Below are 12939 nucleotides of genomic sequence, written 5' to 3'. Positions count from 1 at the left end.
CTTACCTTTCCATGGTTCCCACGACAGCTTCAGCTCTGCTACATCGAGATGACAGGCTGGACCGCAGCAGAACGCTGCCATCCAGCCTGTCATCCCGCAGACACTGAGAAGCGCAGGCTTGCTTGCGCTGCTCAGCGTCTCTCTGTGACGACATCCAGATGAGCCGAGTTCATGTCCAATGAACTCGGCTCACCTCATGCACGCTACTGACAGCGTGGGAAAATTCTCACGCTGAAGCGCTGATTGCAGGAGAATTTTCCCACGCTGTCAGTGACGTGCAGGAGGTGAGCTGAGTTCATTGGACATGAGCTCACCTCATGCACGTCACTGACAGCGTGGGAGAATTCTCCTGCACTCAGCACTTCAGCGTGAGAATTTTCCCACGCTGTCAGTGACGTGCATGAGGTGAGCCGAGTTCATTGGACATGACCTCGGCTCATCTGGATGCCGTCACAGCGAGACAGTGAGGAGCGCAAGCATGCGTGCGCTTCTCAGTGTCTGCAGGATGACAGACTGGATGGCAGCGTTCTGCTGCGGTCCAGCCAGTCATCTCGATGTAGCAGAGCTGAAGCTGTCGTGGGAACCATGGAAAGGTAAGGATGAGGTTGGTTTATTATTTTTCTTTTATTGCAGGAGATCGTTGGCTTCAGCTGGAATGGGTGTGATGGTAAGTATGGTTTAATTTAGAACAATAAAGAATTGTCTTTATTTCAATTAAAGGACTTTATTCTGGGTGTTGTGTTTTTTTTAAATACTTTGCTAGAAATTCATGGCGGTCATGTCTAATACTGGCGTGACCCCATGAATTTTGGGCTTGGGGCCAGCTGATAATACCAAGCTGGCCCTAACCCCTTTATTACCCAGTGAGCCACCGCACCAGGGCCCTGGATGAGTTGGGTACAGCGCCAGAAGATGGCGCTTCTATGAACGCGCCATTTTCCGGGGCGGCTGCGGACTGCAATTTGCAGCGGGGGGGACCTAGAAAGCTTGGGCCTCCCTGCGCTGCAGATTCCAGCCCCCAGCTGCCTAGTTGTACCTGGCTGGACACAAAAATAGGGCGAAGCCCCACGTACTTTTTTTTTTAATTATTTCATGAAATTCATGAAATAATTAAGAAAAAAAGGCCTTCCCTATATTGTTGTGTCCGGCCAGGTACAAATAGGCAGCTGGTGGTTGGGGGCAGCCCGTTCCTGCCTGCTGTACCTGGCTGGACACAAATATAGTGCGAAGCCCCACTTCAATTTTTTTTAATTATTTCATGAAATTCATGAAATAATTAAGAAAAAAAGGGCTTCCCTATATTGTTGTGTCCGGCCAGGTACAAATAGGCAGCTGGTGGATGGGGGCAGCCCGTTCCTGCCTGCTGTACCTGGCTGGACACAAATATAGTGCGAAGCCCCACTTCAATTTTTTTAAATTATTTCAGGAAATTTATGAAATAATTTAAAAAAAATTGACGTGGGGCTTCGCACTATATTTGTGTCCAGCCAGGTACAGCAGGCAGGAACGGGCTGCCCCCAACCACCAGCTGCCTATTTGTACCTGGCCGGACACAACAATATAGGGAAGCCCTTTTTTTCTTAATTATTTCATGAAATAATTTAAAGAAAATTGACGTGGGGCTTCGCCCTGTTTTTGTGTCCAGCCAGGTACAACTAGGCAGCTGGGGGCTGGAATCCGCAGCGCAGGGAGGCCCAAGCTTTCTGGGCCCCACCCGCTGCAAATTGCAGTCCGCAGCCGCCCCGGAAAATGGCGCGTTCATAGAAGCGCCATCTTCTGGCGCTGTACCCAACTCATCCAGGGCCCTGATGCGGTGGCTCACTGGGTAATAAAGGGGTTAGGGCCAGCTTGGCATTATCAGCTGGCCCTAAGCCCGAAATTCATGGGGTCACGCCAATATTAGACATGACCACCATGAATTTCTAGTAAAGTATTTAAAAAAAACACAACACCCAGAAAAAAGTCCTTTAATTGAAATAAACACACAATTCTTTATTGTTCTAAATTAAACCATACTTACCATCACGCCCATTCCAGCTGAAGCCAACGATCTCCTGAAATAAAAGAAAAATAATAAAGCAACCTCATCCTTACCTTTCCATGGTTCCCATGACAGCTTCAGCTCTGCTACATCGAGATGACAGGCTGGACCGCAGCAGAACGCTGCCATCCAGCCTGTCATCCCGCAGACACTGAGAAGCGCAGGCTTGCTTGCGCTCCACAGTGTCTCTCTGTGAGGGCATCCAGATGAGCCGAGTTAATGTCCAATGAACTCGGCTCACCTCATGCACGTCACTGACAGCGTGGGAAAATTCTCCTGCACTCAGCGCTTCAGCGTGGGAGAATTCTCACACTGAAGCGCTGAGTGCAGGAGAATTCTCCCACGCTGTCAGTGACGTGCAGGAGGTGAGCTGAGTTCATTGGACATGAGCTCACCTTATGCACGTCACTGACAGCGTGGGAGAATTCTCCTGCACTCAGCGCTTCAGCGTGAGAATTCTCCCACGCTGAAGCGCTGAGTGCAGGAGAATTTTCATATATATGTGACTGACACGAACAGTTCGACGAACAGTTCCTCGAACATCCCGGTGTTCGACGAACCGAACCGAACCCGAACACTACGGGGGTGGCTCAACACTATATCTAAGTCTACCATAAAGGGAAGACTTCATGAGAGCAAATACAGGAGGATTCACCACAAGGTGCAAACCATTAATCAGCCTTAATAGAAACGCCAATTTTTTTAATAATAAATCCTTTATTTTAATACTAAATGACAAGTACAGTAACCAACACTATCACTGTACTTCATATATATGTGACTGACATGTTTCTATCTATCTAATCTATGTGTGAAGCTCTATTCTGTCTGTTATAAATTGTCGGGTACCGCTGCTGAATTGCCGGCCGGCTTTTTTAAAGAGACGGTGCATGAAAACACTATTATTTTTTTAAATAAATCCTTTACACTAAATGACAAGTACAGTAAGCAGCACTTTCACTGTACTTCGTATATATGTGGCTGACATGTTTATATCTATCTAATCTATGTGTGAAGCTCTATTCTTTCGGTTCTAAATTGTCGGGTACAGGTGTATGCCGCTGCTGAATTGCCGGCTTTTCATGTTTCACTGTTGGCACTGTTCCCATCGATTTGGGCAATCACTGTAATGCCACAACCACCATGGCTGTGGCATTACAGTGAGTGGCAGACAATCCCTGCATGATTGGTGCTCTAAATAGCGCCAGACATGCAGGACACGCTTTTGGTGCACGAACAGTTATCGAACATAACCTCGAACAGCCGAATTTTTTGCAAATCGTTCGGGTTCGTCGAACAACTCGAACACTGCCCAAAACAGCTCGAATTTGAGATTGGCGAACAGTTCAAGTCGAACACCGCTCATCTCTACTTAGATACTGATTTACCTATTTACTGGAGAGTGTTCTTTACTTGGGTGGATGTTGTGAAGGGGTTTTTTCATCACCAATGAAAGGATTCTGCGATCATCTACCACCTTTGTCTTCTGTGGACGTCCAGGCCTTTTTGAGTTCCCAATCTCGCCATTGTGGGTTTTTTTTTTTGCAGAATGTATCAAACTGTAGAATGGCAACTCCTAACATTTCTACTGTCTTTCTGATGTATTTTTTTGTTTTGTCTATGACATCACGTGATTAAAAACAGACGAGCTGAATCCTTCTAAGCTCTACATAGAAACAGGAGGTCAATTTTCCCTGTATGAGTAATCAGTCACTGCAAAAGTAAATGATAGTGGGGAGGAATAGAGCAGCTGGGTCAGAAGTTGAAGAGGGGAATTATTTCTGTAGGGACAAGATACTTCCTGTTTCTTCATAGTTAAGCGAAGAATTAGCTGGGTAGAAAGGCAAAATGAGCAATTGTAAGTACACAATGCTATATAATATGATGACTCCAGTATAATAAGTGGATAATAACTTTGATGGGTGTGCTTCTTTAACCCTTTTCCGGCATGTGCTGTACTTGTATTTGCAGTGTATTTGATAGGCATGTATTTCTTTAACCCTTTTCCAGATATGAGCCCACACCTTTCCAGGGACATGACAGCTGATCAGATCACCTATCATGTGGCCCTAACAGCTGCGGGTGGAATCTCTATCCACCTGCGGCTGTTAACATGTTAAATGCCGCTATCAAACTCTGACAGCGGCATTTAACATGGCCACAGCGGAAGGACCTCATTAGCCCTCCCCCCATCGGCGCCCATGTCACATGACCGCAGGTTGCCTATGGCTTGGCATGACAACCCGGTGTCTGCAGGAGACCCCTGCTGTTGTCATTGCCGGTAGGCTATAAGTGCCGCCCAGTGGTCAGCGCTCATAGCCGGTGAGCTTTTCTGCCACACACAGGCGATCTGATCAGAATAGAATAAGTAGACAGCCACCTGCTGTCTGGTGCAGATCCACAGGGGTACATCATGGGTAAGGTTTACACTAATACTTTCTACTTATTCTATTTATTGCGAGTCTTCTATCAGCTTTGCTGATAAGGGGACTACACATCATATAACCACTTATATTTTAGGCACTAGCACTTTTACATACATAGGGTATATTTACCACATGTACATTGGTTATTATGCTAAGGCCCGATTACTTGCCCCTAGTGGTGTTTATGATGTAATGTGATTGTTTATGCATGTGTAACTCCCCCATGCCCAGTATTGTTTTGTGGATCATTCACCATAAGTACCTGTGCCGTTGCTATTTGGTGACTGAGATGTCTTATATTTGTCTATTTCTATTTTTGTTTCTTGTATTTAATATTTTGAAATTATTGTATTTTGGGACTTTGACTCTGGGTCTCTTGTAGGATAGATTATATATATACCCATGGGTGAATTAAATGGTTAGCCTCCCAGGCTGTGCATTTAATGTTGCTGTTATAGAGTGACAGTGGCATTTATCAGGTTAACAGCCGCATGCAACGCTCTCATCCACTAGTGAATGTTAGTCAGTTCTTGGCGATGTATCACATCCATTATCTGCTGTGTCCGCTCCATAAATCTCCCAACTTGCGCTGTACATGTGCGGTGAATGTTAGGAAAGAGTTAAAACAGATGCCATACAGATGGTGTTAGTATGGCATCCATTTTTTACGCAAGCTTTTTATTTAATGCTTGAGGAGCTTGCCTTGTTCTAAAGACTATTGGACCAATGCACGTACAACGTAATCCGTGGCTCTAAGCGATGCAGACTTTTTCCAGCACGGAACATTGTTTACGTCCATCTTATTGTTGTGTTTTATTAGAGATTTGCTTGCTCATCAGCTCAGCTTCAGGAATCAATGTATTCATTCACTGACCATAAGTAGAGGAAGATGTGTGGGTTGGAACTTATGTATACATAAGGGCCAGACCCAAGATTGGTAATCTGGTAAATAAATCATTCCATTACTCTTCTTAATGTCTCAAGGGCCTTTAGCCATTGTTCTCCCAGTCACTAGTCCAGTTGTGTGGATAGGGATAGTAGACCCAGTGGAGCCGTCACCACAGGGAGTCTCACATGCAGTCCCAGGTGATGGGTCTCGGCCTGAGGAAAATACCTCGACCAATGCACTGTTAGCTTTGGGGAGTGGGGTGGATGTCCTGAGGGCCGAGCTCAATTCCAGGGGGCGGCCTGGGCTATTTAGGACACTGACGAGAAAATAGAGGGCTTGTTGCTCTCTGGAGTTGGATACACGTGCTACAGTTGTGGCATCCGTCGTCTGGAGGAGCATAGGCTGTGACTGCAGACTATACTCGTGGGAGATACAAAAGCTGTGTGCCAACTAAAAGTTGGGAGACAGTTCCACTGCCCCTGTACCAGGCAATACCCACTCTCAGTCCCAGGATAGGATTTTGTGGACTGGGGATTGTGACCATCATTACTGTAAGACCTGGGACGTAAGGAATTAAAAATAGTATCATTGTTAACCCACGTGATTATGACAACCCACAACCTCAGATCTTCACAATATGTATGTCTGATTGGTCCATGTATGGTTTGTGTTCAGTCCATTTAACATACAGACTGCATACAGATCAAAAATACGCTCATCTGAATGAGCCCTAAAGATAAGTTATGGCTTACCATGTAAACCTTTTCATAGTGTTCTATACTATGAAGCTAGCCAGGCATAATATTCACACACACTTAGTCATTATTTATCAAAACCATCTAACAGAAAAACTGATCCTATTGCTATAATTCAGAGATCATATTCAGAATTTTTCTCCAGAGCATTAAAAGTAAGCTGCAATTGGATCACCCAGGTAGAGGGCCAAATGAATGGTTTTGGAGGGGGCTTGGCTCTCCTAAAAACAATAGGATCGGGCAAGTTGAATTTCTCTGCTTTGTGTGGGGGTGATTCTAGGCAGTCAGGAGCCCACGTACACTAGGATCAGACCGTTGTACAGAAATCTGCAGGTTTGGCTGACCATAATCTTGCAAAAAAAGACAACTGCCCAAAAATACTTCAAACAGATTGTGAGGGCCAATGAGCCGTAATGCAGGGCTCCTTTATTTTGTATGTTCAGATTATAGAAGAACACATTATTAGGTAGCAGAAGTGCCTGAAGTTTGTGCTTGCACTCATACAGATATACGTGTGTAAAGAGATTTGTGCTTTTTGCGTTCAGGTACTTCTGGGTTGCTATATATGCACATACTTTTTTACATTTTTTACTATTACTTGTGCCTTTTATATTTCTATATGGTATTGTATTAATTTTGTTGCACAGGCACAATAAAAATCTGCATATTCATTTTTATTTTTCATATTGTCCAGGATCGTAATATACGACTAAACCAGTATGCGCGTGCGTGATCGCCAGCTGGCCCTTGTCCATGACTAAACCACTGTGTGATTGCCATGTCTCCGGCTGCACGGCACAGTGGGATGTGTGTGCATGCTCCTTCACCACAACATCACCATATTCACACCTGGCTTGTGTTCCACAGACCGGAAAGCCAAAGTACGCCTTTCTAGTGAGAAAGCTACGCTGCTACAATGTGGTATGGCATAGATCATCTTGGGTTATTTATACATATCAGTATGCTCGTTTATTTATCATAACTTTGATTGGTTATCCCCACTATAAAAACTAGCACTCCCCTACCCAACACCCCCCCCCTGACAAAGCAGGGTGAAACATGTGTTGGGGTTCCAGATTGCCTGATCCAGATAACAGCTTAGTATGCTACTTGACAACTATAGTGGCCTTTTAGTTTCCTTCATGTTTTATTTGTACTGTTGAGTCTTCTTCATCTCGGGCATTATGTCATTCTATTGTTAGTATTTATAAGTTAGTGAGGGTCCCTCACTTCCTCTTGATTACTTATACGTCCGGAGGCGGGGACAGCGACGCCAGCGCTGATTTGAGTGCAGGGCTCACGTGACATAATAATCTCATGTGAGTGCTGACACCGATGGAATGGCGCCGGCACGGGAGGCGAGTATGGGTGTTTGTATTTTAACAGAGGCAAACATTCATTTTGAGAAAGGCTTGTCCTAGTAATGGACAACCTCTTTCATACTTTATCTTAAATAATTATCTTCAGTATTCTGAAGCTACCGTTACATGTATTGTGCAATATCTATAGATTATATTGTCAGTACTCATTATTTGTCATTCACATTTATTTGCTCTCTGCACTTTATTACAATTATATGTATGTGAATTGATGCAAACGGTTCCTGGCCACTGATACTATTGCTTGTCCCCTTTCTGAGTTTCCTTGTTCTATGTATTGTCATTTGTTTTAAAATGGATTTCAGTAAAATATTTCTTAAAATTTTATTTCTCACTCTTTAACCGGAGTAGATGTACTAAGGAATTTGGTTTCCCCCTTTAGTCTCGTGTACAGGAGCCTTCAGTGTTGATCTGTTGTGGTATACATGCGAGCCCTGGCGTTGTATGTAATGCACCTTGTCTTATAATATGAGGGCTGATCAAGCTTATCTGTCCGACGTGACTATGTTGTATCTTTTTGGATATCAATATTCAATGTTTCGTAATTAGTACATTTTTAATGGCTTGTTACATAGCACATCTATTTTCAGCCCTGATAATGGTCAACCAAAACATTTCAGTAATGTATGTTAGTTATGATCATTTGGTTGTGACACCCACTAGGACTTGCATAGGGAATCTGCACTATTGTCTAAAGTGATGAATAAGAGCGCCTGATATACCAATCAGTGTCTTTCTGTTCCATTTTATGCATTTTTCCATTATTTTCATCTCTGTAGGTTATGCATTTTCTGGGACAGTACATCATGGTGAAACAATTGTATGACAAGCGGCAGCAACACATCGTTCACTGTGGCACAGATGAACTTGGAAAGCTATTGGGAATTACGACATTTTCTGTCAAGGACCCCAGGTAATGGCTGTCGTCAGTGTGTGTTTTTATTCCCTTCATGCCATGGCAACTTTGGTTTGTTTTATTTTTCCCTCCTCCCACCCCCCTCCCTCCCAAGAGCCATATTTTTATTTTTTCCATCAATCAATTTTCGCGAGACGAGTTGTACTTTTGAATGATACCACATAGTGTATTGGAAAATGGGGAAAAAAAATCCAAGTGCATTGAAATTGCAAAAAAATATATGCAATTTCATAATTTGTTTTTTGGGATTTTTATTTACAATGTTCCCTTTGTGGTAAAATTGACCTGGTAATACAGTCCTGCTCATCATTACAGTCCTGCTCAGAAAGGGTAATTTTTTTTCAGACCAAGCAGAGGGAAAAAATTATGGAATCATGAAAAACAAACACACAAAAGAACACTCCAATACATCACTAGTATTTTGTTGCACGACCTCTGGCTTTAATAACAGCTTGCAGTCTCTGAGGCATGGACTTAATGAGTGACAAACTGTACTCTTCATCAATCTGGCTCCAACTTTCTCTGATTGCTGTTGCCAGATCAGCTTTGCAGGTTGGAGCCTTGTCATGGACCATTTTCTTCATTGCTTTTGTCGCTGTAACGTTCTATTTTTTTGGGGGGGTATAAGGCTGTGTGAGGGCTTATTTTTTCACTTTTTACTGTATTTAATAGTCCCTTTAGTGTTAAATACTGCCTACAGAAATTGACAACAGGATTTAACAGCTAGGGGTGGAGCTCTCCTCCATCTATGGCTGTTAGAGGCACACAATGGCTGATTAAATCAGCCATGTGCGAGGAAAGATGCGGGCTCAGCGTGAGTCCGCATCAAAGGCAGGGACACGACATATGGCGTATGTTTACGTCATATGTCGTGAAGGGGTTAAAATATTAAAATGTTTCTATTAATGGGAGCTTTTATAGATGATATACTTATATATGCCGAGCCTGAGTGCTCATGTCCACTATATTCCTTGTAATAGTGCTGGAGTCTTTTTTTTTTCTTCCTAATGTCTTTAGACTTGTTATAGGCTTGCCTTTGTGTAAGTGATCAAGTTTGAGTCAATATGCAAATTTAAAAGGCAAAAAAGTGCTAAAATTATGATTCTAGTAATTCATGCATCTCCCTTTGCAGCCCGTTGTATGAAATGTTAAAGAAGAATCTTCATCGCATTTCTTGCACAGGTAACTATTTCTGCGCCGGTTTGTGTTAGGGTCACTGACAATTGCCCCCATTCTTGGGACATGGCAGTTGCAGTACTTCACATTGTGCATAGTCAATACGTTACATAAGTGTTGCTACCAGATGAGGCTGTGTAATGTGCGGTTAGGTGGCCTCTTAATTTATAGAGGATCTTGGACATCTTTAAATTGAAGCATATTTAAAATGTTCTCTGGACATCATGACTATTCCAATTGCCAATTTACTGTCGATGTTGTGGATTCTTTATACAAAAGGTGCTATAAATTTGTCCTAGTTACCTCTCAAGCAATCCGTGAAAAGGACCACATCTCACACATCCAGGACTGACATAGGGACAAAGGTACCTTTGTAAGGGTGTATTCACACAGGTTGGTTTTCAGTGTTTTTGAGTGGACTCCACTTTCAAGTGCTGCAAAGCAACCCCCTCTGCTGATAACTCCTATAGTAAGACCCAAGAACAGTCTCAGCTGAATTTGTAAATACACCCTAAAGGTCTGCAAAAATGGGGGTGTATATGAGTACTAATCTAATGTTTAGGCAGTGTAAATTTAGACTAGACAGTCTTAAAATGCACCAGATTTATCATGTGGATTCATAATTTGATGCATCTTCAGGCTATGTTCACATGTAGAGTGTTTTGCTGCTTTTTTATGCAAATTAAAAGATGCTTTTTCCAAAAATATCATGTACACGTTTGTTTTTTTTCCCCCTGACTGAATTGGAAAACTGCAGTGTTTTTGAAATCTGCAGCATGTCAATTCTTGCAGCGTTTTTCCTGCTAAGAGAAAAACTTTTTTCTTTCTTATGGCTGCAGAAAAAAACACGCAGCAAAAAATGCTGCATGTGAAGGTTTTCTAGTCAAAGTATACACCACCTACTAGATGACTTGCTTTGTGCAAAACATTTTGGCTCATTTTTGGGGGCAGGTTGCCGAAAGCAAATGAGATCCATTCTTTTTGGCACAAATTGTACCAGAAGTCTGGCACATTTAATTTAGGGGAGTAACCATTTTTTTTATTCATAATTTTGTCCAGCATGGAAAGTTATGAAACTTTGTAAATCACTTTATTAGGGGATGTATCTATTTTCCTGTGTGTAGTAAAAAAAAAAAAAAGTTTAAAGCGCTGCTTTTTCCCAGTTTCTCTGCCTTTGGCTACATTACTATCAGAATGTACTCTGAGCACCTGTCTAATCCTTTGTGTTCTGGTAATCACAAAACTCGAGGGACTAGACAGGTGCCCACCTAATCACTGCCATTCTCTGTGCTTAGTACGTCCTCATGGCAATGGAGCTGAAGAAAACCAGGGTTTGAGGCCACTTATATTCATTTTTTATTTATTATTTTCTTTACAGGAATTGAGACAAATTCACTAATAAAATGATTTAAAAGTATTAAACTGTGATTTAGTGACTCTAAGGCTGAGTTCACACGATGCGTATTTCATGCGTTTCCGCGGCGTTTTTGCAGTTGCGTAAACGCCGCAGAAACGCATTAAAAACGCATGGTAGAAGGGAAGCAATGTTCCCCAATGGAAATCCGCATGTGCTGTGCCCATGATGCGGATTTTTCCGCAGCGTGAACGCTGCGGTCAAAAATCCGCAGCATGTCAATTAATTTTGCGGAAACGCGGCGATTTCGCCGCCATTGACTTGCATTAGAACGCGCCAATTCCGCAAGACAGCATCTGTACTTGCGCTATTGGCGCGTTCTAATATGCGGATGGTACCCGGGTGTGGAGGATAGGAGAGTCTCATTCACACCCAGGTACCATTAAAAAAGCTGTAAAAAAAGAATAAAATAAAAAATAAATGTATTCTTACCTTCTGTCGGCCCGCGCACCGCTCCCGCTTGGTTCCCGGCACTTGCAGTGAGTTGTAGGACCTGCGCTGACGTCAGAGTCATGTGACGGGTCACGTGACGCTGACGTCGGCAGGTCTTTCAATTCAAAGTTGCCGGGAGAACGGAGTGAGCAGGACAGCGCGGGCCATCGGAGGTAAGTATATACACTCTCTCGGGTCACACTATATAAATCCATGCTGTTTGCATGGATTTATATAGTGTGACCTAGTTGTCAAGCACTTTCCAGGTGATGCTAAAATCGCCTGGAAAGCGCTTGTCAATCTGCATGCGGAAACGCATGTGAATCTGCATGTGGATCCGCATGTATTCTGCAGGAAAAACGCATGCACAATCTGCATGCGTTTTTTCTGCCAGGGAGATGCAGAAATGATGCAGAAATTTTCTGCTTCATTTCTGCATCGTGTGCACATACCCTTAAAAAACAAAACACCTCCTTTATTTAAAAATGGCCTGTCCTCACTGCCTGGTTTTCACTCTCTTATTTTATTCCCACTGTTCCCCTGAATATTCTGTTCCAGAGATATGGATGTTATTTAGTTCTAATTTTTATGGTTTCTACTAAGAGGGTGAGACGTACAGAATATCTGACTGCAAGTCTTTAGACTGCCCTGCAAACAACATGCACTTGTTAAAGACCATAAAAATCAGCTTTAAATAATAAGGCCCACATATCTGGAAGTGTATAGCGGATTAAAAAATAAAAACTCAGAGTTGCGGGGATAAATTAAGAGCAATAACTGGCTACACTTGACCTGGTGAAAGGTCCTCTTTAGATGAACATTTAATAGTAAGATAGCTTGCCCCCTTCTGTGTCTATGCCTATGTTTAGCTATACAAATTGGCTATCAGCCAGCCCCCTCTAACTTCTGTCTGAGTCACAAGCTGACACAAACAGTCCTGCTGCAAGGACTATGGTCTGGAGCTGTTAGTGGAGGAGCAGGGCACTGGAGCTAATAAAAATACATTGGTAAGTTATCTGACTTACTAGGTAATGTTACATAGGTTGAAAAAAGTCCATAAAGTTCAACCTTTCTCATTTAAGCATCATTTTCATTGGTTGGATGAAGCCATTACTGGGCCCTTTTTTTTTTTTTTATGCTTTTCGTTTCTTCATTGACCTTGAAGCAAAAGTCAAGTTGCTCTTCTAACATTTCTGCCGTCTGGTTCTATCAATCAGTTGGGCCCTCACAGATGGCATAGTAACGTAGGTTGAATAAAGACCTAGTTCCATCAAGTTCAACCTTTCTCCCCCAATGAGTAACCTTTTTTATTAGTTTAAAATCTACTTTAATTCTGCTTTTGAAAATATTTTTTTTACCATTTTGATCTATCAAAAAGCTAGGTAAGGCTCTGGTGACTATTGGGCTTCTTTGTCAAGTTTCCATAGCTTGCCCAAGTGTGATCAAGTATCTTGATACTGGCGTGAATAGGTCCTACCATTTCAGAATACTTTGCTTAAGGGTAAGTACTA

General features: G+C 42.7%; 1 protein-coding gene across 1 annotated transcript in view; it reads left to right on the top strand.

Moving 5' to 3' along the window:
• The window catches only part of MDM4 (MDM4 regulator of p53), a 67115-nt gene that overhangs the window by 39213 nt on the left and 14963 nt on the right, over window positions 1-12939 (top strand). Inside the window, exons 4-5 of the mRNA XM_073667037.1 lie at window positions 8270-8403; window positions 9539-9588. Coding sequence (XP_073523138.1) covers window positions 8270-8403; window positions 9539-9588 — 184 coding nt within the window. The remainder of the gene's footprint in view (window positions 1-8269; window positions 8404-9538; window positions 9589-12939) is intronic.

The sequence above is a fragment of the Phyllobates terribilis genome, unplaced genomic scaffold (assembly GCF_046119375.1).
Source record: "Phyllobates terribilis strain yellow unplaced genomic scaffold, ASM4611937v1 Scaffold_2__4_contigs__length_985480577, whole genome shotgun sequence".
NCBI lineage: Eukaryota > Metazoa > Chordata > Amphibia > Anura > Dendrobatidae > Phyllobates > Phyllobates terribilis.
The sequence above is the reverse complement of the archived record's forward strand: the minus strand, read 5'-3'. Positions and strand labels throughout refer to the sequence as shown.